The sequence below is a fragment of the Felis catus genome, chromosome D1 (genome assembly GCF_018350175.1).
Source record: "Felis catus isolate Fca126 chromosome D1, F.catus_Fca126_mat1.0, whole genome shotgun sequence".
Taxonomy (NCBI): domain Eukaryota; kingdom Metazoa; phylum Chordata; class Mammalia; order Carnivora; family Felidae; genus Felis; species Felis catus.
Genome location: NC_058377.1, coordinates 76,067,926 through 76,094,766, shown reverse-complemented (window position 1 = coordinate 76,094,766; position 26,841 = coordinate 76,067,926). Strand labels below are relative to the sequence as shown.

At 38.8% G+C, this 26,841-nt stretch overlaps 1 protein-coding gene across 1 annotated transcript in view; it reads right to left on the bottom strand.

The window, feature by feature from the left end:
- Positions 1-17,723: 17,723 nt before the first annotated feature.
- Positions 17,724-26,841, bottom strand: part of PRMT3 (protein arginine methyltransferase 3) — a 143,193-nt gene continuing 134,075 nt past the window's right edge. Inside the window, exon 16 of the mRNA XM_003993064.5 lies at positions 17,724-21,831. Coding sequence (XP_003993113.1) covers positions 21,722-21,831 — 110 coding nt within the window. The 3' untranslated portion in view covers positions 17,724-21,721. The remainder of the gene's footprint in view (positions 21,832-26,841) is intronic.

Genomic DNA, 26,841 nt, shown 5'->3' with positions numbered 1-26,841 from the left:
CCTAGCCAAGCTCACGAGGGCACTCTGGGGCAAGGCAGGCAGTCTCTCAGTCCACTCTAACCGCCCCTCAGCCCACGTGATCAATTTCCCTTAAACGTTGTGTTTAGGGAAATTGTAGATTACAACTACTAGTATCTGATTAGCATTTTACATTTTCCAAAGTGCTTTTACTTACATTAAAATGCTAGCAACCATTTATTGGTGACTTATGTGCCAGGCATTGAAGTGATTCTCATGACTATGAAGGAGGTATTTATTATTTGTTCTATATTTTTTTTTCAACGTTTATTTATTTTTGGGACAGAGAGAGACAGAGCATGAACGGGGGAGGGGCAGAGAGAGAGGGAGACACAGAATCGGAAACAGGCTCCAGGCTCTGAGCCATCAGCCCAGAGCCTGACGCGGGGCTCGAACTCACGGACCGCGAGATCGTGACCTGGTTGAAGTCGGACGCTTAACCGACTGCGCCACCCAGGCGCCCCATTTGTTCTATATTTTCATGGAAGGATAAAGCTAGGGTTAGAGGGGCCTGAGGAACTGGTGCACAATCACTCAGCTCCTAAGTGCAGACATAGTTTTGCACCTTTGATTCTGGCTGATTCTCCGACCTATCCTCAGTGCTATCCTCCGCCTATTCTTTATCAACAGCCCCTCAACTTGTAAGAGCTCAGGTATTTGGATTTCATACCTTGTGCCTCCTTGTCGCTCCTCCCTTTCATTCCTTCTGCTCAAAGCCCCGCAATAAGAATAAGCATGTATACAGGAAGGAGGATGGGCTCTGGAGACAGACCTGGATTCAAATCCAAGCTGTGTGATCCAGAAAAAATTAGTTATCCTTGCTGAAACTGTTTCTTTTTCTATGAAATGAAGAAAATTAAAATTATGACCTTATGGGGTTGCTACAAGGACCACATGAGATCCTTCACTTCCCAGCATACACAGGGTGAACACTAATCAATGCTATTATTATGTCGACATCTGAACTCTGTCTGCCTCTCAAAGGCTGCATGTAACCTGGGCTCCTCTTTTCCTAACTGCATTTCTCTTTATTCTAAAAAGACTCATCTTTTTATTCTCTCAGTACATGTCATAATCACTACCATTGCCATGTTTCCAATTATAAAAAAAACCCATGGATGCTCTTTGAAAAATAAAATCAGTACACAAAACTCCAGAGAAAGGAAAAAAATCCTGATTCCCACCCTCGAGAAAGAACCATTGAAAAGCATCCTTTCTCGCATCTGTATGTGTATAGTTGTGTAATTGTACCTAGATAGGTTGTGTTCTGAAATCTGATTTCTTTCACTTAACAATATTGAGTAGCCTTCTTTCCGTGCCAGTGAGCATAGATCGTACCATCATTTGTAACAGCCGCATAGGATGGTATTACGTATATGCTCTGCTGATGGGCTGTATTGGTGAACTAACTGCTGCTTAACAAATCACCCTGCGATTGCAGTGACTTAAGAGTGATTTATATATAATGCATAATGTATATAATTATAACATCTCCTATATAAATTCCACATATAGATACAGATGGATGCAGACGCATGTTATATATGTATCACATGTCTAGGTTGGCTGGAATTTGGCTGACTTAGGCTGGCCTCAGCTGGGCAGTTTGGCTTCAGTTTGTAGCTGCACTGTCCATAGGGGCAAGAGTGGCTCTCCTCCACGTCTCTCATGCTCTTCCTGAAGGAAAGAATCCGCCCACGTGCCACTGAAAGCACACTACGTAGCCAAGTCCAAAGTCAAGAGATGGGGAAATAGACTTCGTGAGTACAGATTGTGGTGAAGAATTGAGACCTATAGTTCAATCTACCACATACATAATGATTCTGGTTTCCAATTTTTTATAATTATGAGGCTCTTTGAACATATACTTCTGTTTACTCATCCAATTTTATCTTCTTGTGATAAATTTCTAAAGTCGAAGCTGTGTCAAAGGACATACACATTTCAAACATTGATTCATATTGTTTAAAACACTTTGTCAATGTTTATTTATTTTTGAGAGAGAGAGACAGAGTGTGAGTAAGGAAGGGGCAGAGAGAAAGGGAGATACAGAATGCGAAGCAGGCTCCAGGCTCTGAGCTGTCAGCACGGAGCCTGATGCAGGGCTCAAACCCAAGAACTGAGATCATGACCTGAGCCAAAGTCGGAAGCTTAACTGACTGAGCCACCCAGGCGCACCTGATTTGTATTGTTTAATAGTATCCCAAAAAGATTCCATAGTCTCTAATAATAGTCTAAGAGAGTGCTGGTTTTCTCACACTTCTGCCATTACTAGGTTTTGTCAATTAGAAAAAAAAAATCTGTCCCAATATAAGAACTATGATGCCTTAAGTTTATTACATTTCTTTGATTATTATTAGTGAGGTTAGAAATATTTTTATGTTGGTCTTTTACGTATTTTTTTGAGTGACCTCCTCATGCCCTTTGCCTATACTCACTCTTTTTCAAATAAAATAAGATTCCTAGAAAACTAAGTTGAAGTAAAAACTAGCTTCTCCCAACCCAGCTTTGTGGAATCTGTATGCTGTCACCTCATCACCATCCCCTTTACTCAGGCAGAATGCAGTTGACTAAGTTGGCAAGAAGGCAAAGCATCAGAGGGGTTCATGCCCTTCAGGTGACCGGGGAGAAGCCATGGATGTGACAGAGCTAGGAAGGCCAGAACCTGGAACCAGTCTTCTGTGAAGGGTGGCAGTCCCTGTTCCTGACAATGCTGACTCAGAAGGAAGAGGCCTGCTATAAAGTCTATAAAGTCACCATTATTTTCTTGATGGCAAGAGAAAATTCCCCTCTAATCAGTGTGACAGGATATCTAAGTGGTTTCTAATTAAGAGCATTTTAATTTAAATGTAAAATCTAAAATCACAGTCTGAGCTGGCAGCTTCTGGGAAGAAAATGACAAATCCTAAGTCCTTCTAGGGTGGCTAGAAATGCTTCGAACTCAGGCAAGAATGTCAAGAGATGTTTTCTTCCCCTTCTGTTGCCTTCTTCCATACCACTTGCTGGGAAACTTGAGAGGCGGGGCAATGGAGGATTTGGGGAGACGGGATTTGGCTGGAGGCCAAGGGCAGGAGAATAATGATAACCATGGCATAGACCCAGGTGGCACTTCTCAGGTGCCTGGCATTGCTCTAAGCACTTTACATATACACTAACTCACTTCATCCTGGGGACGACCATATGAAATAGGAATTATTATTATAAGGAAATGAAGACAATTTATATTTGCCCAAAGACTTACAACTAGTAAATGGTGGAACTAGGATTCAAACTCAGGCTGTCTGGCTCCAGAGCTGGTGCTTTAATCACTTGGCTAGGAGTGCCCCAGATGTATAGCATGTCCCAAAGTGGATTCGAAGGAGCAACCATCCTGCAGGATGGTGAATGATGTCTCATGCAAAGGGAAACTTGGGGTTGAGGTTAATAGGTCTCTTTACTCCAGCACTTCTTAGGGACTACGATACACCAATCTAAATGGCAGATTTTCAAAAAAGCAAATCAGGGGCGCCTGGGTGGCCCCGTTAGGTAAGTGTCTGACTTCGGGTCAGGTCATGATCTAATGGTTCATGAGCTTAAGCCCCGCATCAGGCTGTCTGTCGTCAGCACAGAGCCCTCTTTGGATCCTGTTTCCCCCTCTCTCTCTGCCCTCCCTCCACTCATTCTCTCTCTCTCTCTCTCAAATAAATAAAAACTTAAAAAAAAAAAAAAAAGCAAATCAACTATGCAGCACTTCCCAAACATAATTGACCTTTAAAATCTTGCTTCATAAGAGATTTTAAAGAACTTGTATTCCACAGACCGCATGCTGTTAAACACTAGTACAGAGGGCTTTTGAGTCAGGCATACAGACTTGTGTCAGCTTGTAAGAGCCAGCTGTTAGATTTTCAGGTGATTGTGAAAGCCAGTGGCTCAACTCACTCATTGTTAAAAATTAAACTTACAATTGAATAAATTATATTACACAGGTAATGGTTACTCAAGACTTACCACTTCCTCATTATTTTACTACACTTTACTATAAACTAGGCTCTTAAGATTATGGCTATACATCTACTTAGATCATTGTGTCTATATGGTAGAAATATTCTGGTGCTCTTGAGTATCTCTTCCCAGCTCCATGTTCACTGATGGCATGCTGGTAACTTGAAATTAGCTGCAGCAAGGGTATTGACAACACCAAAATCAACAAAGCCTCCACATCAGGGTTCTTTTGAGGGGAAGAGGTCTATTTTGGGAAGACTGGATGTTACACATCTACCAGCACACCACTGGAGGCACATATGCTTAAAATGCTGACTTCACTGTTAAGTATGATCTGGGGAAAATGACTTTGTGCTTTTGAGCTTTGGTCTTCTATTCCTTAAGATTGTTGTGTGCGGACTTCAAGCTGTATTACAAAGCTGTAGTCATCAAGACAGCATAGTACTGGCATAAAAATGGACATGCAGATCAATGGAACAGAATAGAGAACCCAGAAATGGACCCACAAACGTATGGCTAACTAATCTTTGACAAAGCAGGAAAGAATATGCAATGGAATAAAGACAGTCTCTTCAAGTGGGAAAACTGGATAGTAATATGCAGAAAAATGAACCTGGACCACTTTCTTACATCATACACAAAAATAAACTCAAAATGGATGAAATACCTAACTGTAAGACAGGAAGCCATCAAAATCCTCGGGGAGAAAGCAGGCAAAAACCTCTTTGACCTTGGCTGCAGCACCTTCTTACTCAACACGTCTCCAGAGGCAAGGGAAACAAAAGCAAAAATGAACTATTGAGACCTCATCAAAATAAAAAGCTTCTGCACAGTGAAGGAAACAATCAGCAAAACTAAAAGGCAACTGGCGGAGTGGGAGAAGGTGTTTGCAAACGACATATCAGATAAAGGGTTAGTACTCAAAATCTGTAAAGAACTTATCAAACTCAACACCCAAAGACCAAATAATCCGGCAAAGAAAGACATGAATAGACACTTCTCCAAAGAAGACATCCAGATAGCCAACTGACACATGAAAAAATGCTCAACATCACTCATCAGCAGACAAATACAAATGAAAACCACAATGATATACCACCTCACACCTGTCAGAATGGCTAACATGAACAACTCAGGCAACAACAGATGTTGGCGAGGATGCGGAGAAAGAGAATCTCTTTTGCACTGCTGGTGGGAATGCAAACTGGTGCAGCCACTCTGGAAAACAGTATGGAAGTTCCTCAAAAAATTAAAGACAGAACTACCCTACAACCCAGCAATTCCAATACTAGGTATTTATCCAAGGGATACAGGTATGCTGTTTTGAAAGGACACATGCACTCCAATGATTATAGCAGCACTATCAACAATAGTCAAAGTATGGAAAGATCCCAAATGTCCATCGATGGATGAATGGATGAAGAAGATGTGGATATATATACAATGGAGTATTACTCAGCAATTGAAAAGAATGAAATCTTGCCATTTGCAACTACGTGGATGGAACTGGAGAGTATTATACTAAGCAAAATTGGTCAGAGAAAGGCAAATACCATAGAACTTCACTCATATGAGGACTTTAAGATACAAAACAGATTAACATAAGGGAAGGGAAGCAAAAATAATATAAATACAGGGAGGGGGACAAAAACATAAGAGACTGTTAAATATGGAGAACAAACAGAGGGTTACTGGAGCGGTTGTGGGAGGGGAGATGAGCTAAACGGGTAAGGGGCATTAAGGAATCTACTCCTGAAATCATTGCTTCACTATATGATAACTAACTTGAATGTAAATTAAAGAAAATAAATTAAATAAAAAATTTCTAAATAAAATAATAAAAATTAAAAAATAGACACATTAAAAAAAAAAGATTGTTGTGCGGGTTACATAAACCAGACTGGATTAAAGCAGTGGCTCCCACATCTGACTACACATCAGAATTCCTACAGGTTCCTGATGCTATTCAAGACCTCCAGCAGAGAATCTCCTGGGATGATACCCAGAGATCTGCACTTTCTATAAAGCTCCCCGGAACATGCAGATCTGCATTTGGGGACAAGTGGTTAAAGCTACCAGTAAAGAAGATTTCTGAACCGACAAGTTGTGAAGAGCCATGTATCTGTTCCGACTCCAGCATAAGCAGCAAGCACAAAATCAAAATTTATTTTTCTGAAGTATGACTTGTTATGGGGCTAAGGCAGAGAAAGGGGGCCTACTCTCTCCAAAGCTATTTCATGTCTAGAATCCTCCAAAGGTAACTTGGCCACGATAGGACCATTTCCTTAGGCCATCTGAAGGATGTGGAAATGAGTTTTGAAACTGCACTTCATAATGGTCTTTACCATCATGACTTTTTTACCTGCCTTGCATCCACATCTGGACAGGAAGTCCAAGATACCAGGACTACTGCAGGCCCGCAAATCCTTATGCTCATCATCCGCACCTGCACAACGCCAAGAGCAAAAGTGGATATACCATACCAGCCCCTTGGCCAGACATCCCAGACCCTGTTCCTTCTCTCTCTCCAGCCCTAAGCTGGCTACCAAAGTCAGATTTGCTACCTATTTCATTTTTACTATATCTATTATACTATATATAAAAATATATTTTTTATAAAAATGTTTATACATATGTATATATATATATATACATATATACATATGTATATATGTATACACACACACGGTGATAAAATCAAAGAGTACAAGAGATTATAAAAATAATAAAACAAGATTCCCTTGCTCCAGTCCTCTCCAACCCAACCCCTCCTCAGAACCAACCTGTTTAAATTTATTAAGTCATTTGTTTAAAAATTTTCTTGTGGTCACTTTTGCCTTCCTAAATAATGTATTTATTATCCCTATTTTTTGATTCATTCATTTTAGACATCATCTGTTTCCTTTCTCTATGACAGAGGAGGATTTCACTTACTTCTACTGCCATAACCTTCCCAATTGCTCTAAACATTTTTCACATATACTTTTATTGCTTGTTCCATCGACCCTAGATTGTTTCAAGTTATTTCATAAAAAGAATTTTAGAATTCCTAGCCTCTCCTCGGCTCTTCTGCACTCCACCCCAGACACCTCCCAGCTACTGTCTTGTCTTTCTACATTAAGACCAAATAGACTTCTGTGAGATGCAGTCTGCCTAGCCATGGCTGAGATTTTGAGATTAAGTGGCTACGGTCATTTTCCTGGCTCAGAATACTCAAGATTGCCATCAAATGTTGGTCACATAAAATGACAGCAAGCAGAGAACATAATTTTGAATTCCCTCAGCTATCCTTTTGTCCATTTAAGGAAAAGATAGGCTTTTTTTTTTTTTTTTTTTTTTTTTTTTGCCCTGGATCACAGGAGTTATCTCATTAAACCAAACACCATATAGCAGCATGAAGAGCCAGGGCAGACAAAGGTGTAAGGGGAATAAATCTCATTAGGGTCCCAGCAGGAGCATCATTGGAGACACACACATTTATGAGAGAAAGACCTGGGGCTCCACTCATGTTCACATAGTCTCAGCTCCAGTTCTAAAAAGAAAACAACATACCCTGCTTGCTTTCTGAAAACACTTCAAAAGCACTCCTTAAACTATGCAAAAGGTTTTATTCTTTCAAAAACCTTTAGGAGAGAGATGGGAATAAAAACACCACTTTAAAAGAAATCCTTGCTGTCACTATTGCTATAAAACTTCATTAAGGTTTAAACAAGTTTTCTGGTCAAGATTTCTCATTAAACTATTCCTAATTATTGATATTAGTTTATGTAGCCGTGTGTTGAATAAATTTTTGGAGTTACTCATAATTTTTCCTCGTTTTCTTACCTATTAATTAATAAGTGAAATAGGGGCACCTGGGTGGCTCAGTCGGTTAAGCGTCAGACTTCCCGTCAGGTCATGAGCTCACGGTTCGTGCGTTCAAGCCCGGCGTCGGGCTTGTGCTGACAGTTCAGAGCCTGGAGCCTGCTTCGGATTCTGTGTCTCCCTCTCTCTCTGTTCCTCCTCTGCTCTCACTCTGTCTCTCTCAAAAATAAATAAAAGATTAAAAAAATAAAATAAATAAGTGAAATAATATTATGTTTCAGAAATAATATATTTGATCTTTTTTTTTAAAGTTTATTTATTTTGAGAGAAAGAGAAAGCATGAGTGGGGGAGGGGCAGAGAGAGAGGAGAGAGAGAATCCCAGGCAGGATTCACGCTGTCAGTGCAGAGCCCGATGGCCGGGGGTGGGGGTTCAGACTCATGAACCTGTGAAATCATGACCTGAGCCGAAGTCAGACACTAAACCTACTGAGTCACCCAGGCGCATCCCCCACTTTTTAAATTTATTTATTTTGGGAGAGAGAAGGCATGAGTGAGGGAGGGGCAGAGAGAGGGAGAGAATCTAGAAATAATACATTTGATTTTTTTAAGGAAGTTTAAACTATACCTATGAGTTTTCACACACTTAACTAATACAGCAGAATTAGCCTCTGCCAATGTACCAAATTATCTACTTTTTGAAAAGGATCAACATGCAAGTAAATAAAAAACCATTTAAATTAGGGCACGTGGGAAACACAGGCTTCTGGCTATGGAATGAATAAGTCAGGAGAATAAAAGGCACAGCATAAGAAACAGTCAATGATGCTGTTGGTGGTGAACACAGCATAATGTATAAGCTTGTGGAATCACCATGGTGTGCATCTGAAGCTAATGTAACATTGTGCGTCGACTATACTAAAAACCCCAAAGTCATTTGAACGTGTATATGCTGCCTAAATGAGCCATCTATATGCAAATTAAGGGTTTTTCTGTGGGCTCAAAACCGTTTGAGGTTTTAGGCTCTGAAGTTTTAAAACATCACTGTGGTCGAGAAAAAAGAAACATTTAAATGTGCAGTACTGACACCTGAAAGGTTTCCTAATTCAGAGAAGCAAAATAAACTAATTCATAGATAATAAGTAATGGAAGAGGAAAAACTGCCATGGTATCACTGATTAAGTATAACAAATTACCAGCCTAGATTATTGGTCATTAGAGGCTGTATTCATTTTGTGAGAAGTGAGAGGATTAATTTTCAGAAATACCAAATAAAAGCTGTGCTGTCTAGTTAGCAATGAGTTTACAGCCTATTAGAAATATGTGCAACACTCCCCCTGGCCCGGCCCGCCCCGCCCACCACAATGGAGTCCCAAACCCTTAGACACTTCGCTTCTGGTTCTTCTCCCCGACGTATCCATTTTGCAGGCTTATTTTTCGTGGGCTTTGCAACGAGTATGCCAAAGAACTGAAGGGTCCGCGGCACCTCCCAGATAAGGCTGTAACCTCTGTAGGACTCAGCCAATGAGGAATCAGGGGAGGGACTTCGCCTAGGCGATAAATTGCGTGCTGTAACTGCCCCCAGTGCGCTTGTCCATCACACACCTGCCGCTGCAAGAACATTGATTAAACCCTGGTTTCACTCAGAGTCTCCATGTTCGTCCTTTGATTGGGGGCAGTGGGCTTATTTCTCACAATTGCTTTCATTCAGCAGATAGAGGAGGGAGAAAGAAAAACAATAAGGATGAACTGATAAAACAGTATATTAGATGGCAATAAGTACCACGAGAAAAGTGAAGGAGGGAAGGGAATTGGGAGTGTGGGCATGTGTTTTTGCCAACTTTAAATTGGCCAGTGAGAGAAATCTTGTTGAGAAAGTGACTCTTAAGCCCGGACCTGAAGGAGATGAGGGAGTCAGGTGACCATCTGTGGGAAGAGCTTTCCAGGCAGAAGGAACAGCCTCAGATGGAAGTGTGCCCATCAAGAGTGAGGATGGACACGAAAGCCAGCAGGAATGGAGATGAGTCAGTAGGGCTTTGTAGGTGAATGTATGGACTTCAGCTTTTACTCTGAGCAAGATGAGAAGCTTTTTAGAGTGTTTGAGTAAGTGAATAACAATCTGATTCCTCTTTTAAGAGGATTTCCTTGGCTGAAGTACTGGGGATAGGAGAGGGAAGGCTGAAATGGGTCAGAAGCAGAAAAGAGGCTCTTAAAAGAATCTAAGTCAGTGGTTCTCAAACTTTTTTGGTTTTAGGACCCCTTTACAAATTCTTGAAAATTATTAAGAACTCCAAAGAGCTTTTGCTCATGTGGGTTACGTCTATCGGTATTTTACCATAGTAGAAATTAAAACTGAGAAACATTTATATTTGGTTATTAATTCACTAAATAATAATAAACCCATGTTAACAGAAATAACATATTTTATGGAAATAAGTTTTCTATAAATTTTGCATTTTTCAAAACAAAAAAATATTTAGTACCATTTTTACAAATCACCTTATTCTCTGGTTTAGTAGAATACACCCGGATTCTCATAGTTGCTTCTGCATTTAGTCTATTACAGTATGTTTTCTGGTTGAGGTATTTGTAACATTATGCATTTTGGGTGGGTGGGGGAATATTAGTTCACTGAGTTATGTAAATCTTTCAAATATTCACACATTTCATTACATAGTATCAAAACCCACAGATGTTATTACTACTTCTAATCAGGTTCAGGATATGCTACCCCAGAATGCAGCATCCTGGCATATTCAAGCTGAAGGAATTTGAGAAATGGCATGTGAAGGAAGAATTCTTCCTCCCTCCATTTTTTCTATTTCATTAGCTCTGCTTGTGACTTGTTGCTTGTCAGTACACAGGTGAACCCAGTGTTCAACAGTGGTCATTAGAGCAAACATGTATTTCATCTGTTCTTATGATTTCTTCTTTCAGAAAAAAAACTGACTTTCCTCCAAAATAGGTCATAAAACCCTCATGTGAGAGGGGCTCTTCTGTCCTGGGAGAAAAGGAATATAGTATCTCCCAAAATGGAAGGAACACAGAAAAGATAGCCCTCAAACAAACAGGCCTTGCTAAGTTTCCCTAGTTAACTACACTTAGCTTATCTTTGTCTGATCACATCTTCCTACAACTTTCCTTTCTTCATCAAACCTCACACAAAAACCTCAGGTGTGTTTCTTTGGGACTTCATTTACTTCCTTATGAAGGCTCCTGTGTCATGTAAAACTTACAGAGGCATACCTCAGAGGTATCGTGGGTTTAGTTCCAGGCCACTGCAATAAAGCGAGTCAAACGAATTTTTTGGTTTTCTGGTGCATATGTTATGTTTACACTCTACTGTAGTCTGTTAAGTGTGCAATAGCATCATGTCTAATCCTTTTGCTGGTGGAGGGTTTTGCCATGATATTGATGGCTGCTGACTGATCAGGTTGTGGTTGCTTGAGGCTGGAGTGGCTGTGGCAATTTCTTAACTAAGACAACAATGAAGTATGCCACATGGATCGACTCTTCCCTTTACAATTTTTCTGTAGTATGTGATGCTATGTGACAGCATTTTACCTATAGAACTTCTTTCAAAATCAAAGCCGATCCTCACAAATTCTGCTTTATCAGCTAACTTTATGTAATATTCTAAATCCTCTGTTGTCATTTCAACAATCTTTACCAGGACCAGATTCTATCTAAGAAACCCCTTTCTGTGCTCATCCATAAGACAGAAGTCCTCAGGGGCGCCTGAGTGGCTCAGTCGGTTAAGCATCTGACTTCAGTTCAGTTCATGATCTCACAGTTTGTGAGTTCAAGCCCTGCATTGGGTTCTGTGCTGACAGCATGGAGCCTGGGGCCTACTTCGAGTTCTGTGTCCCTCCCTCTCTCTCTGCCCCTCCCCCACTCTTGCTTATACTCTGTCTCTCAAGAATAAATAAACATTTTAAAAAAATTAAGAAGGAAGTCCTCAGCCTAAGTTTTATAATGGATTTCAGCAAGTCACATTTTCAGATTCCACTTCTAATTTTGTTCTCTTGCTATTTCCACTACATCTGCAGTTACTTCCTCTACTGAAGTTTTGAACTCCTCAAAATCATCCATGAGGGTTGGAATCAACTTCTTTCAAACTCCTGTTCATGTTGACATTTTGACCTCTTCCTATGAATCACAAATGTTCTTATTAGCGTCTAGAATGGTGAATCCTTTCCAGGTTTTCAATTTACTTTACCCAGATCTTCAGAGGAATGACTATCGGTGGCAGCTAGAGCTGTACTGTATTTCTTAAATGAAATTTGAAAGTTGAAATTACTCCTTGACCCATGGGCTGCAGAAGGGCTTGACCCATGGGCTGTGTTAGCAGGCATAAAAACAACATTCATCTCATTATAGATCTCCATCAGAGCTCTTGGGTGACCAGATGCATTGTCAGTGAGCAGTAAAATTTTGAAATGAAGGTTTTTTCGAGCAGCACATCTCAACAGTGGGCTTAAAGTATTCAGTGAACCATGCTGTAAACAGATATGCTATCATCCAGGATTTGTGGTTGCAGTTACAGAACACGGGCAGAGTAGATTTAGCATAATTCTTCAGGCCCCTAAGATTTTCAGAATGGTTAAAGAACCCTAGCTTTAACTTAAAAGTCATCACCTGATTAGCCCCCAGTAAGAGAGCCTGTCTTCTGAAACTTTGAAGGCTGGCACTAACTTCTCTCTAGCTATGAAAGTCCTAGAAGGCATCCTCTTCCGATGGAAGGCTGTTTTGTCTGCACCGAAAATCTGTTTAGCAGTCACCTTCATTAGCTAGATCTTCTGAATAACTTGGAGCTTCTGCATCAGCACTTGCTGCTTCATCCTGCACTTTGATGTTATGGAGATGGCTTCTTTCCTTAAAACTCATTAACCAGCCTCTGCTGTTTTCAGGCTTTTCTTCTGCAGTGTCCTCACTTCTCTCAGCCTTCATAGTATTGAAGAGAGTTAGGGTCTTGCTCTGGATTAGCCGTTGGCTTAAAGGAATATTGCCTCTGGTTTAATATTCTATCTCGACCACTAAAGCTTCCTCCATATCAACAATAAGGCTGTTTCACTTTCTTACAATTTGTGTTCACTGGAGCAGCACTTTGAATTTCCTTCAAGAACTTTTGCTTTGCATGCACAACTTGGCTAACTGGTACAAGAGGCTTAGCTTTCAGCCTGTCCCTGCCTTAGACCTGCCTTCCTCACTAAGCATAATCATTTCTTGCTTTTGATTTAAAGCAAGAGATGTGTGGCTTTTCCTTTCACTTCAACACCTAGAGGCTACTATAGGGTTATTAATTTGCCTCATTTCAATACTGTTGTTTTCAAAGGGAATAGAGGAGGCCCAAGGAGAGGGAGAGAGGGGAATGTCTAGTCAATGGAGGAGTAAGAAGAATCACACTTAAGCTCATTGTCTCATATGGGTGCAGTTTGTGGTGCCCCGAAACAATAACGGTAACACCAAATATCACTGATCACAGATCATTGTAACAAATACAGTAACAATGACAAAGTTTGAAATATTGTGACAATTACTGAAATTACAGACACAAAGTGCCTGTGGGAAAATGGCACTGACACACTTGCTCATCAATGCAGGGTTGCTGCAAACTTTCAGTTTGCAAAAAATCTGTGAAGCACAATAAAGCAAAATGCAGTAGGGGTGCCTGAGTGGCTCAGTCGGTTAAGCATCTGACTTCAGCTCAGGTTGTGATCTCGCAGTTCATGGGTTCGAGCCCCACGTCAGGCTCTGGTGTTGACAGCTCAGAACCTGGAGTCTGCTTCAGATTCTTTGTCTCCTTCTCTTTCTGCCCTTCCCTGTTCACGAGCTGTTTTTCTCTCTCTTTCAAAAATAAACATTAAAAAAAAATTTTTAGCAAAGTGTAATAAAACAAAGTATGTCTATGTTAAATAAATTTGTAAGTTTTTCTCTTGTGAATTTGTCTTTTGTTACATGGGTCATAGTCAAGAACTTAAAAGTAGACAAAAAAGATATTTTTCTTCCCTTATGCCATTTATCTTTAAGAACTGGGAAGCCCTCAAACTCATAGGGATAGATACAGGCTTTCTACAATTACAATTGTAGCTTGAAACCTAGTATTTTACCATTAGCAACAAATTCTACCAGTTGTTTTCTTTGAAGTGATAAGCTCAATTTGTTCTTTTGCAGGACAATGTCTGCCATAGTTCGCCAGTCATTCTTTCAAATAAAAATAATATTAAATGAAAAAAAATGGCTAATTTAGCTCACAAATCAATTGCACCAGTGCATTCCCTGGAGAAAAATATTGTATTTCAGCATGAAGCAGAAGTGTTTTATTAGTATCATACAGAATATTAAAAAGACATGTACTCAAGGGTCAAGATCTAGTGAAATTAATACTTACCACTTCACTGAGGACATTTTAGAGTATGTGTCAGTGAAGAATAAAATGATTACTTCAGTATAGTTGTACTCAAGGGTCAAGATCTAGTGAAATTAATACCACTTCACTGAGGACATTTTAGAGTATGTGTCAGTGAAGAATAAAATGATTACTTCAGTATAGTTTGATGCCTTGATTTGTGCTAAAGGTCCAGCACTATTATCCACAATTGCTTTTGCATCATTAGTGTAAATGCCAATACAGCGAAAAAGACAAACAATGTGTTAGTATTATTGCAAAAATAGTTTGGAACTCCTGCAAGAGTTTTATTTTGGAGTCACTAGGGGTCTGCTGTCTACATTCTGAAAACTAATGACAAGGTGAAAGATGATGCTGGTTTGGACCAGCATGGCAGTAGCGCAACTGTTTTAGTTCTGGATAGATTTTAAAAGTAGATCCTCTAAGGTTTGCTGGCCAGCTTGGATGTGGAGTCAAGGAGAAAGGGGTCTAGGACCCTCATGTTTCTGGCCTGAGCTACTGAAATAAATTCTAGTAAGTGAAGTAGAGAAAGATAGCAAGAGCAGGGTTTGGGGAAGATCAGAAATACAGTTTGGGGAAATGCTAAGTTTGAGCTGCCCAGTAGACATGTCATGTAGGCAGCTGGATACAGTCTGCAGTGGAGGATAGATGGCTAGAGATACATTTAAGAGTCATCAACATCTAAGTATCTAAAGCCACAACACCGGATGAAATCACCAAGGGAGAGAAGATGGGCAGAAAAGAGATCCCAGGACAAAGGTGCCAATATTTAAAGGTGAAGAGGCGAGGAAAAGCCAACAAAGGAAACCTGAAGAACGGTGAAGGAGGAAGGAGAGTGGGGAAGGCCAAGATCAATGTCTCGAGGAGTGTGATCATCAGCATCCAATACTGCTAGTAGCTCAAAACGAGGGCTGAGACTTGGTCACCGGATTTAGCAACATGTAGTTCACTGGTGACCTTGAGAAGAGTAGTTTCAATGAAGTGGAGGCAGAAATCCTCATGAGAATGGGTTCAAAAAACAAGATCTGTACGCAAATGTTCATAATTGCTACAGCCTGGAAATAATCTAAATTGTTTTTTTTTTCAACGTTTTTATTTATTTTTGGGACAGAGAGAGACAGAGCATGAACGGGGGAGGGGCAGAGAGAGAGGGAGACACAGAATCGGAAACAGGCTCCAGGCTCTGAGCCATCAGCCCAGAGCCTGATGCGGGGCTCGAACTCACAGACTGCGAGATCATGACCTGGCTGAAGTCGGACGCTTAACCGACTGCGCCACCCAGGTGCCCCCAGCCTGGAAACAATCTAAATGTTCATCAAGAGGTGAATGGATAATCAAAGGAGTAGAATTCCATTTATAAAATGGAATAATATTCAGTAATAAAAGGGAATGGACTGTTGACACACATCAACAGGATGAATCTCAAAAACTGTGCTAAAGGAAGCTGGAAATGAAAGAGTACATACTATATGACCCCATTTACATGAAGTTCTAAAACAGGCAAAACAAATTTATCTTTACGGAAATCGGATTAGTGTTTGGAAAAGGGAGTGGGAATAAATGTTGACTGCAAAGTAGCACAAGAAAACCTGTTGGTGTGAAGGAAGAGTTTTAAATATTAATAGGGGTGATGAGTACATGCATAAATTTGTCAAAAGTAATCATACCATACACTTAATTTGGGTGCATTTTATTGTATATAAATTATACCCCAATACAGCTTAAAAAAATAATGGGAAGAGAGGCAATGCTGACAGTGAACATGGGCAAAGTTTTTTTTTTTTTTTTTTAACTAAAAGCATTTAAAAAATGTTTATTTTTTGAGAGAGACAGAGCGTGAGCAAGGAAGGGGCAGAGAGAGAGGGAGGCACAAAATCTGAAGCTGGCTCCATGTTCTGAGCTGTCAGCACAGAGCCTGATGCAGGACCCAGTCTCATGAACTGTGAGATCATGACCTGAGCCGAAGTTGGACGCTTAACTGACTGAGCTACCCAGGCACCCCACGGACAACTTTGAGTGGACTCAATGTAAAAGGAAAATTAGAAATGTGGCAATAGCAGAAGGGAGAAGTGGAGTTAATTTTTTTTTTTCTTAAATCATAGGTGAAATAGCCTATTTGTAGGTTAATAAGAGTCGGGGAAGGAAATATGATAGAGGAGAGATGCTGAAACAATTTACTGAGAGAGTGGGATGTGGGACACAGGGAGAAGCTGGCTTTGGCTAGAAGTAGTAGAAGTTCACTTAGCGGGAAGGCAGTATCTGGGCACAGGTAAATGTTGGCTGGGGGGGTGTGCTATGGAAACCTGTGGACGTTCTCAGATTGGTTCTATTTTCTCAGTAAAATAGGAAATAAGGACCTCAGCTGAAAGAATGAGGGAAGATGCTCTAGAGGTTGGAGGAGAGAAGGTATAAAATAATCATTGATGACAGTGTGAGACAAATGGACTAGGGAAATAAGGACTGACTCTGGACACTTGAGATTAGGGCTCATGAATTTAAGACTAGACCATCAACATGGTTGTTTTCTTCCAGTCTCACTGAGTTACACATGTGGAGTCATGCATTTGGATTTGAAGTGGAACTGTGGTATACCCACGAGTACAGAAAAGTGAAGGAGAGGCAAAGAAATTGCAGCTACGTGAAAGGGAGTGTTTATAATGAGGGACTATGGATTTTAAACTGATCCAAGAGGGAGATGTAAACATGAAGAGGTGAGGGACAGTGAAAATGTGATAGGAATTAATGGATTTGGTCTTGATGGAGTTGAAGGATTGCTGAAATTCTCAAAAGAGAATGAGCTGAAAAGAGAAGTAGTTAGAATGATACTTAATGTGGAGATTTACAGGAGAGCTTGAGTTCTGGGTATGGCCAGTTCCAGAGGACGACCATAGTGGTGAGTGGCTGAGGTAAGGTGGAGGGCAAGATCACTAGTTGAGATCAATGAGCCAAAAGGTCAGGGTATAAAAGGATCATCCACAGGAGATCTTAAACTCACTGATTAAGCAGGAGCACTGTGTGGCAGTGTTGGCAGCTAAAACTTTTAAGGAATGGAGACTGATCTGGAGGTGGGGAGTCAATAGCAACAAAATAAAAGTGTTTGTGTTACAGTCTTGACAAGAGATAAAAACGAGAGGGGGTGGAAAGGACTCTGGGGGAGAATGATGTATAGCTGGCAACCAAAAGCACGGAAGTCACCTATCTCACACCCAAGTCTAGGGAGATTAGTGGTGTTGGAGAGGACAGTCGCAATATGAGGTCCATAGGGTAAGCAATATCCTCAGAAGGGCAAGGGATTTTAAGAGAGAAAAGAGGAGATATACAGAACTGTAGTGGGGTAAGAAATGGGATGCAGAACAATCTGGGAGGCAGTGGCTTCATCTTCCTTGACTATTTGTTAAGTTATTGTTTTCATTTTAAACAATTACAGTGAACTCAATGATAGACAATTTTTGTGTATATTTAGCTACACTCTAGAGATAAATGAATGCTAACCATTCCACATCAGCCAAGGTGTTGCGGCAATATATGAAAACCGTTTATTTTGTAGGTTTTTTAAAAAAAATATTTCATTTTTGAGAGAGAGACAGAGTATGAACAGGGGAGGTGCAGACAGAGAGGGAGACACAGAATCTGAAGCAGGCTCCAAGCTCCAAGCTGTCAGCACAGAGCCCGACATGGGGCTCAAACCCAGGAATCGAGAGATCATGACCTGAGCTGAAGTCGGACGCTTAACCAACTGAGCCACCCAGGCACCCCCCCCCCCCACACACACTTTTTTTGCACCCAAAACTTTATTGGAAAGGACAAGTGAATTGCTAAGACACTTAAAGTACTTTGCTCATTCATCATTCTGCTTGGAAAAGTTCACCCTAACTTTATAGCAAGGAAAGAAACACAAAATCATTAAAAATACATGTACCTCCAAGGCAACATGGTCTCATTTGATAGGTGGGCAGGGACTTTACACACCTTCCCACGGGGCCTAGTGCATGGGAACTAGGAACACCACATTCTACAGTGAGAACCCAGCAAGGAAGACGCCAAGGCATGTTGAAAAGTGCTGATATAAAGCAATTTTCCCAACTGTCTCTCCTAATGTCGGCAGCTGGTTTTGGATCCAGAGCCCTCTTAAAAACCCAGAGGTTAGTGAGATTCATAAAAGTCCTTCTTTATTAGTTGAGTTTGTAGCTGTGGGCGGGGTTCATCCATCTCTAACTTTGAAAAGTTCTGTACCCTTTTCTGGTCTTATTAAAATTTTCTAAATAAAATTGATTATCAGCTATAAAGTTTTAGTGTATGGATTCCCTTTGCACAATTACAACTGTTACAATTCCAGACACCAGTCTCAAGTATGTAAATACACACACACACACACACACACACACACAATTTTTTTTTTTTTTTAATTAGGGCAAGTCTTGGTTAGTCCTCTAAGTCTCATAAATGAAGTACATCTAGTTGCTTAGCTCCATGTTTGTAAACACTGTAGTCTTTGTAATGTGCTCTATTGGGTGTATATTCTCTGCCATGGCCATTAATGAATCTTGTGAAGAAATATTCTGCCTTCAGTATTAGCTATCTCTGCTCCAATAAAACTTTATCAAACTGGGCAATGGGGCGGATTTGGCCCCAGGCTATAGTTTGCTAACCCTACGGCAGGCAATGCTTGACCTCAGCTATCTCACTGACCTTGCCTTTCATCATAGATTCAAACTCCATGACAGTATTGCATGCTTAATATGTTTTGGGGATATTCTCCACAGAAAAATCTGAATCCCTAGCTGTTTTGGGTGTGTGCTACAGCCCAGTAGCCTAAGTGATCATTTCTGGCATGGCTGGCAGGAGCTAAGTAATGTATCATCCGTATCATACTGTTTTAATCTCTCCTATTGAATATTCTTAGCAGTACTGTTAGCATACTTGCTTCACTTGATAGTATGATTGGTGAGATCGGTATGGGGTGATCTCAAGTCCTTTACTTCACACAATACGTTTTAGATATTTCATTTTAAAAAGTGAGAAAGGTAGAATGCTGAAAGACACAGGTGGACCACCAGGTTAATCCAGATTAAGTGGTAAGAAAGCAACTAACTCTGTAGGACCAGAATTACTTGCCCTTCCCTTCAAACAGGGATTATTTCAAAGTGAAATGACAGCTCCCTAATTTATTTTAAAGTGTGTTCTTAGCAGTTGGGGCTACTTCTTGGACCACTTTGTGCAATGCTGTACGCCCTCAAGAGGTGTTTTGTTGAAACGGTCCTTCCAAATGCTTGTTCAGAAAATACTGTTCCACTGAATAGAGATGATGATTATATTTGGATGAACCCCACACATTACAACATAACAATGTTAATTTTCACAATGAAAAATAGGAGGAAAAATGTATCTTCTTAATTGAAATAAAATCTTTGCAACAAAGTAGTTTGCTATTCATAAATGTGCAGCTGCCACAGCATGAAAGGACACTGTATTTATCATTGTTAAAGAATATGAAGTACTTATTTTTCAAAGTAGTTTGACAGCTGAAATTCCAATCAAAGAGCTAATATTTGGACTCTCGTATTCTCATAAAATGTTTAGCTACATACATTAAAATGTTCTACCCTGAAAATGGAAACTGAAAAGAACAGAGAACTACCAACTGTGGTTGGGCTATTTATAACCGGGAGAAACTGAAGAGAGCCACTGGATGAAAATCCCATGTAAAACAAACAAGAGTTTTGGAAAAAAAAAATCATTGTTAAGAAATACTTTAAAAAAAATGGTTATTCACTTACAAAAAAGAAAAACAAAGCAAAAAAAAAAATAGATGGATTTTGGTTACTTTAAACATCCATTAAATCTTGTGGGGGCTTCCTTACTTTTATCACCCCAACACACTCAAATTTCTACATGAGGCCATTCCGGACAAAATTTGAAGTACTTTGAACTATACTATTAGCACCACACATTTCCAGTAATGTTCTGAATTCAAATGGTGAAAACAAGCTGGCTTGTTTAACCCAGTGAAAACAGAAATCATGCTTATGTAAGAAGCAAGACTTAAGAGACTATGTATGGTCTGAAATACATCATCTGAAGGTGTTAATTCTCCCATTGCTAGAACTCCAATTCTCTAATAAACACCAAAAGACAACTTTTTGATAGTTTTTGCTATATTAAACATTAAGTTTTGCTGAAATCTTCCCATGCATTCATGTACTTAAGGGTAGCATTGAAGTGACAGTTCCTAATCTAATGTAGACACCACATATTCCACGGAAGGGATCCTTGACTGCATAGTTATGATACTACCACCCAGCATTTACTGTCTTCTGTGTGCCACACACTGATCAAAGTAGTTGAAATGTATTAACTCATGAACTGGCACGTTATAGTGGGGGAGAGAGGTTAGGAACATGACTGAGATTACACAGCAAGTAAGAGCGGGCACCAAAGCTTGAACCTAGGCACTGACTCCAGAGCTCATGATTCTCAACACTATGCTATGCTGCCTTGTGTGTGCCTTATTTTGAAAAAGAACCAGCTTTTGAACTGAAAAGAAACTGTGACCCAGCTGTCCTTAAATCCCTGTTTTCTTAAGGATGATTCCTTTAAAACTTGTTTTAAATGTTTCTGATTGTATAAAAGGCTTTAGTATGTTAAAATATCATTTTATAATGCTAGCAGTTATTGTATACATTCTATTGAATGTTTTCTACTCTGCACTTCAAACTGTGTAAATAGCTGTAAGTGACACAGTTGTACAGAGTGACAGAAGTATATTAACAGTTATATGTTTAACTTTGCACATAAATCTAGTTTGAAAAAGATATATTAGTAAATAAGTACTTATTCTTCCCAACCTTTGAAAACATACATGAAACCTAGGATAAATGTACTGAAATTAGACTTCCTGGGCAGCACTAGAAAACTGTGTGTTTGCAAAGAGGAAAGCAGCTACAAAATGAGAAGTTCAGAACTAGAGGATCATCAACTAAGCTGTCCTTTAAATGTGATTTGTGTGACGCTCTTTTCCATATTTTGGTCCGTTCCACTTGCTGATATTCTTTTAAATAATACAATTAAAAACTACTCCTCAGAGCAGAAATCTGCAATAAAATGTATAATAGCTTGTGTATAACATTTGTGTAAAACATTATCCAAATAATCCGTTACTAGTGTTTAAAATTTATAGTAAGAAACATTAAAAACAACAAAAGAATATCTCTGTTCCAAATTTAGGCCTATTTAAATGATCTTCAATGCAGCTAAACTCAATGTAGGGGTTATATCTAGTAAAATCTTGCTGACCAGACTCCTAAGACTGTGATTATGTAGGCAGTCCACTAGGATCAGTTGGTTCCCCTCAGCTGAATTATATTAGATTCCTACCATGTGTTTCTGGTACTGAGGAGAATCATTAGGGAAGGATCATCCACATGCTCACACAAAGCCCCTCTCTCCACCCCCTACCCATGTCCCACCCTCCATAATAAAAACCGCAAGTTAGTTGTGCTTTTGTGGGCTTTTCACTGGAGACCGTAAGTTTGAGTTGAATTATTCAATGTGAGGGTCACAATGAGAGAACGTGGATCTTTCTTATTCTTGTGGACTGTGATCTTTCCTTTCAAGGCTTCACCTATAAAAGAAAGGCAAAATATGTGTTTGAGAATTCAAGGGATACAATCTAGCAGAAAAGTAATAATGTATATCTGGTACTTCTTTTTTTGTTGTTGTTGTGAGATGTTTCATTATTTAAAAAAAATTAACATTTAATTTTTAGGGCAATTTTATGTTTAATTTTTTAACAAGGTAGATCTACAATACAGGTACAGCAATATTTGGGGAAGTGAAATTTTTATAATAATAGCTCAAAGGATTGGAGGGTGTAAATGACAGTATCATACTGAAAGAGTCTTAAACTATAAATGAAATTGTGTAATAATGTTTGATGGCAGTCTGTGGTAAGCTACAGATGCATGCTGGAACTCTAGAGCAACAATTACAAAAACAAACCCAACACGTATAGTTAATCAGGCAAGGGTTTAGATAAAATGAAATAATAGAGAGTATTCAATCAAAAAAAAAATGCAAGAAGGAAAAGAGGAATAAATGACAGAGGGGATAGATAGAAAACAAATTAACAAATGACAGAATTAAATATATCACACATAATAACATTATATGGAAATGTGTTCAATATACTTTAAATAGAAAGACAGGATCAAACTAAAGGAAGGAGAAAGATATTCTATATAAACATTAATCACAAAGAGTTTTAAATAGAAGTATTAATCTTAGACAAAGATGACTTCAGGAAAAAAAAATATAACCAGAGATAAAGAGACACATTTAAAAATGATGTGTTCAATTCATAACTGAGACATAAGAAACTTTTATGTATGTATGATTACAGAGCTTCAAAATGCATGATGCAGAGCTGACAGAACCATAGGAAGAAAGTGATAATCCATAATTATCACTGGAAATTTCACCTCTCCTTTTCCAATAATTGCAATAACATTGCAGTAACAACTACACAGAAAACCAGAAAGTATATGGAAGACTTAACACCCTATTAACCAACTTGACCTGGCTGACATCTACAGAACCAAGATCGATTACATCTATTTATGCTGGGTCATAAAACAAATTTTAATACATTTAAACATAAAAATACTTGAATAATCCTAAACATTTAGGAATTAAAACAACAGACTTCTAAATATTCCATAAATCAAAATAAAAATCAGAAGGAAAATTAGGCAGCATTTAATCTGAATAATGAATCACAAAATACAAAAATATGTGACCTACAGCTCAAATAGTGCTTACAGGAAAAATTTATAGCTTTAAATGTTCACATTAGAAAGCAAAAAAAACAAGCATAGAGGTCTTCACTGGTGAATTCTATCAAATGTTTAAGGAAAAATAATAACAAATTACATAAATTCTTACAAAAAAGAAAGGAGGGAATACTCCTCAACACACCTTGGGAGGCAGCACTACCCTGATATTGAAACAAGATAAATTCATTACATTACAGCTAAATATCCCTCATAAACAAAGATTCAAACATCCTTTGAACAAAAGAGAAAAATCATATTACTGTCTCATAAAATATAGAAAAACCATCTGACAACATTAATTTGTAATAACTTTCAGCAAGCTAGCAATAGAAGGAATCTTCTTCAAGTTGATAAAGGGAATCTGTAAGAAACTCCTGGTAACATCATTCTTAATGGTGAAGGACTGACTGCTTTCTTCCTAAGACTGGGACTGCGGTAAGGATGATCATTCTGACCACCTCTAATCAGTATTCTATTGGATGTACTAGTGAAGGTATTAAGGTGCGGGGGGAGGAATAAAAAAAGGATATAGATTGGAGAAAAAACAAAAGAAGCGAAACAGTATTTATTTGCAGAACACATGATCTTACAGAAAATCCTAATATGCGGGATGCCTGGGTGGCTCAGTCGGTTGAGCGTCCGACTTCAGCTCAGGTCACCATCTCATGGCTTGGGGGTTTGAGCCCTGCATTGGGCTCTGGGCTGACAGCTCAGAGCCTGGAGCCTGCTTCAGATTCTGTGTCTCCCTCTCTCTCTCTGCAACCTCCCCCACCCCACCCCCGATTGTGCTTTGTCTCTCAAAAATAAATAAACATTTTTTAAAAATTTAAAAAAAGGGGCGCCAGGGTGGCGCAGTCGGTTAAGCGTTCGACTTCAGCCAGGTCACGATCTCGCGGTCCGTGAGTTCGAGCCCAGCATCGGGCTCTGGGCTGATGGCTCAGAGCCTGGAGCCTGTTTCCGATTCTGTGTCTCCCTCTCTCTCTGCCCCTCGCCCGTTCATGCTCTGTCTCTCTCTGTCCCAAAAATAAATAAACGTTGAAAAAAAAAATTAAAAAAAAAAAAGAAGATCCTAATATGCAAAAAAAGCTACTAGAACTTTAAGATGGTTTAGCAATCTTAGGATATAAGGTTAATATAAAAAAATCACATTTCTATATGCTAGCAATGCAGAATTAGAAACTGAAATAAAAACCCACAAGAGCATTTACAATAGCATCAAAAAAAGCATATCATAAAGATAAATGTAACATATGTGTACTATTTAGTCACATAAAACTATAAAATAGTGTTAAAGATGATCACTTTACAGTTGACCCTTGAACAAAACAAGTTTGAACTGCACAGGTCCACTTACATGTGGATCTTTTAAAAGTAAATATAGTACAGTACTGTAAATGCATTTTCTTGTGATTTTCTTAACATGTTCTTTTATCTAGCTTACTTTATTGTAAGAATACAGTATATAATACATATACAAAAAAAGTATTAATTGGCTGTTTATGTTTTTGGAACGGCTTTTGGTCAACAGGAGGCTATCAGTAGTTGAGACTCTGGGGAGTCAGAAGTTATATGCAATTTTCAACTGTATGGGGCAGTTGGCCACATTGTTCAAGAGTCAACTATAAATGGAGAGATACATTTTGCTTGTGGATGAAAGACAAAATACTGTGAAGATGTCAGTTCTCCTCAAAGTAATCTATAGATTCAACACAATTCCAATCAAAATCCTGGCAGGTTTTTTGTGTAGAACTTAACAACTAGATTTTAAAATGTATATGGAAATTTAAAGGATCTAGAATAGTGAGAACAATTTTGAAAAAAAAACACAACAAAGTGGGAGCTCTTATATCCTCTTATAAAGACAGTGTCTAACGGCCATAAAGATAGACACAAACCAATGGAACAAAACAGAGCTCAAAAATAGTCATATATATGTATGGTCAATTAATTTCTGACTAAGGAGCCAAGTGTTTAAATTGGAAGAGGACAGACTTTTCACGAAATGATGATGAAATAACCTAATATACGTTTGGGAAAAGATGAACTATGACTCTTAAAATTAACAGGAGATACATTCTAGACCTAAATGTACAAGGCAAAACTGTAACAGTTTTAGAAGAAACATGTAAGAAAGACTTAGGGTAGCAAAGATTTCTTAATTAGGTCACAAAAGTACAAACTTCAAAAGATGTTAAGACAATGACAATACATGCCAGGGATTGGGATAAAATATTAGCAACACATATATACGACAAAGAATTTGTACCCACATATATAAAGATTCTTTTAATTCAGCAAGTTGACAAACACCCGATTAAGAATGCAGCAAAACATTTTCACAGAAACCTCACACCCACAAAATATACAAATGACCAATAAACGTATGAAAAGACGCTCAACATTGTCAGCCACCAGGCAAATGCTAATTAGAAGTACAGCTATTGCTCCACAGACAACAGAATGACTTCAGTTAAAATGACTGACCTTTCCTACAAGTGCTAACAAGGATGGGGAGCAGCTGAAATCACAATGGTGGTAGGACTGCTGAATAATGAGTGATTTTGAAAACATTTGCTAGTTTTTTTATAAAGTTAAACATATATTTACCATTAAGACCCAATGATTCCACTTCTAGGTATTTACCCAAAAGAAATGAAAACCTCTGTCCACATGAAGAAATACTTTTACACGAATGTTTGTAGCAACTTCATTCATAATGAATTTCATTCATTCATAATTCATAATGTTTCCTAACTGGAAACAATCCAAAGTCTAGTAGCAGGTGAATGTGTAAGTAAACTGTGGTACTGCCATATAAAGGAATACTATTTGAGAATAAAACGGAACAAACTACTGATACACAGACGTAGCTCAAATATGCTAACAAGCTGGAGTACATTCTGTAGAACTACTTTGATTGTAAAATTCTAAAAGAATACTAATACCTTAGTAGTAGTAATAATACTAATACATAGTGACAGAAAGCAGATAAATGGTTGTCTTGGTCTGGGGATTGGAGCTGGGATGACTAACCGCACAGGGGATCAAGGAAGAAACCTTTTGTATTGACGTAAATACTCTTTATCTTGATTAGACAAATGGTGCCTACATTTGTCAGAACTCATCAAGGTATACAATAAAGATATGTGAATTTTTATTATATGTGAATTATAGAATAAAACTGTTTAACAACTGTGGTGACTTAGGAATAAAGTGACTCATAGATAAATGGAATATAGTAGAGAAACCAAAAGATCCATTATCGCAATTTAGTACACAGTAAATACAGTAATACAATCTTTTTCAATAAGAAGCCAGTCAGAAACGAAAAGGAAAAGTTTGAAGATTTGATTACATAAAAGTAAAAACAAAATTCTATAAAATAAGATACTCTAAAGAAAGAAAATCAACTTAAAACACTATTACTTCCACTTCTTTGAATCACACATACTTAAAGTGAATTTTGATTTGATTCCTTAGGAAGAATGATCAGAAATGGCAAACCTTCATAAAAGGTATAAAGTATATTCCAGTTTTACATTCCTGCCATCTTTATCAACTCTAGGTGTTACGAGAAACCAAACAAAAGGGGAACCTGGGTGGCTCAGTCAGCTAAGTGTCCAACTTTGGCCCAGGTCGTGATCTCACAGTTTGTGAGTTCAAACCCTGCGTCGGGCTCTATGCTGACAGGTCAGAGCCTGGAGCCTGCTTCAGATTCTGTGTCTTCCTCTCTCCCTGCCCCTCCCCTGCTCATGCTCTTTCAAAAATAAATAAACGTTAAAAAAAAAAAAAAGAAACCA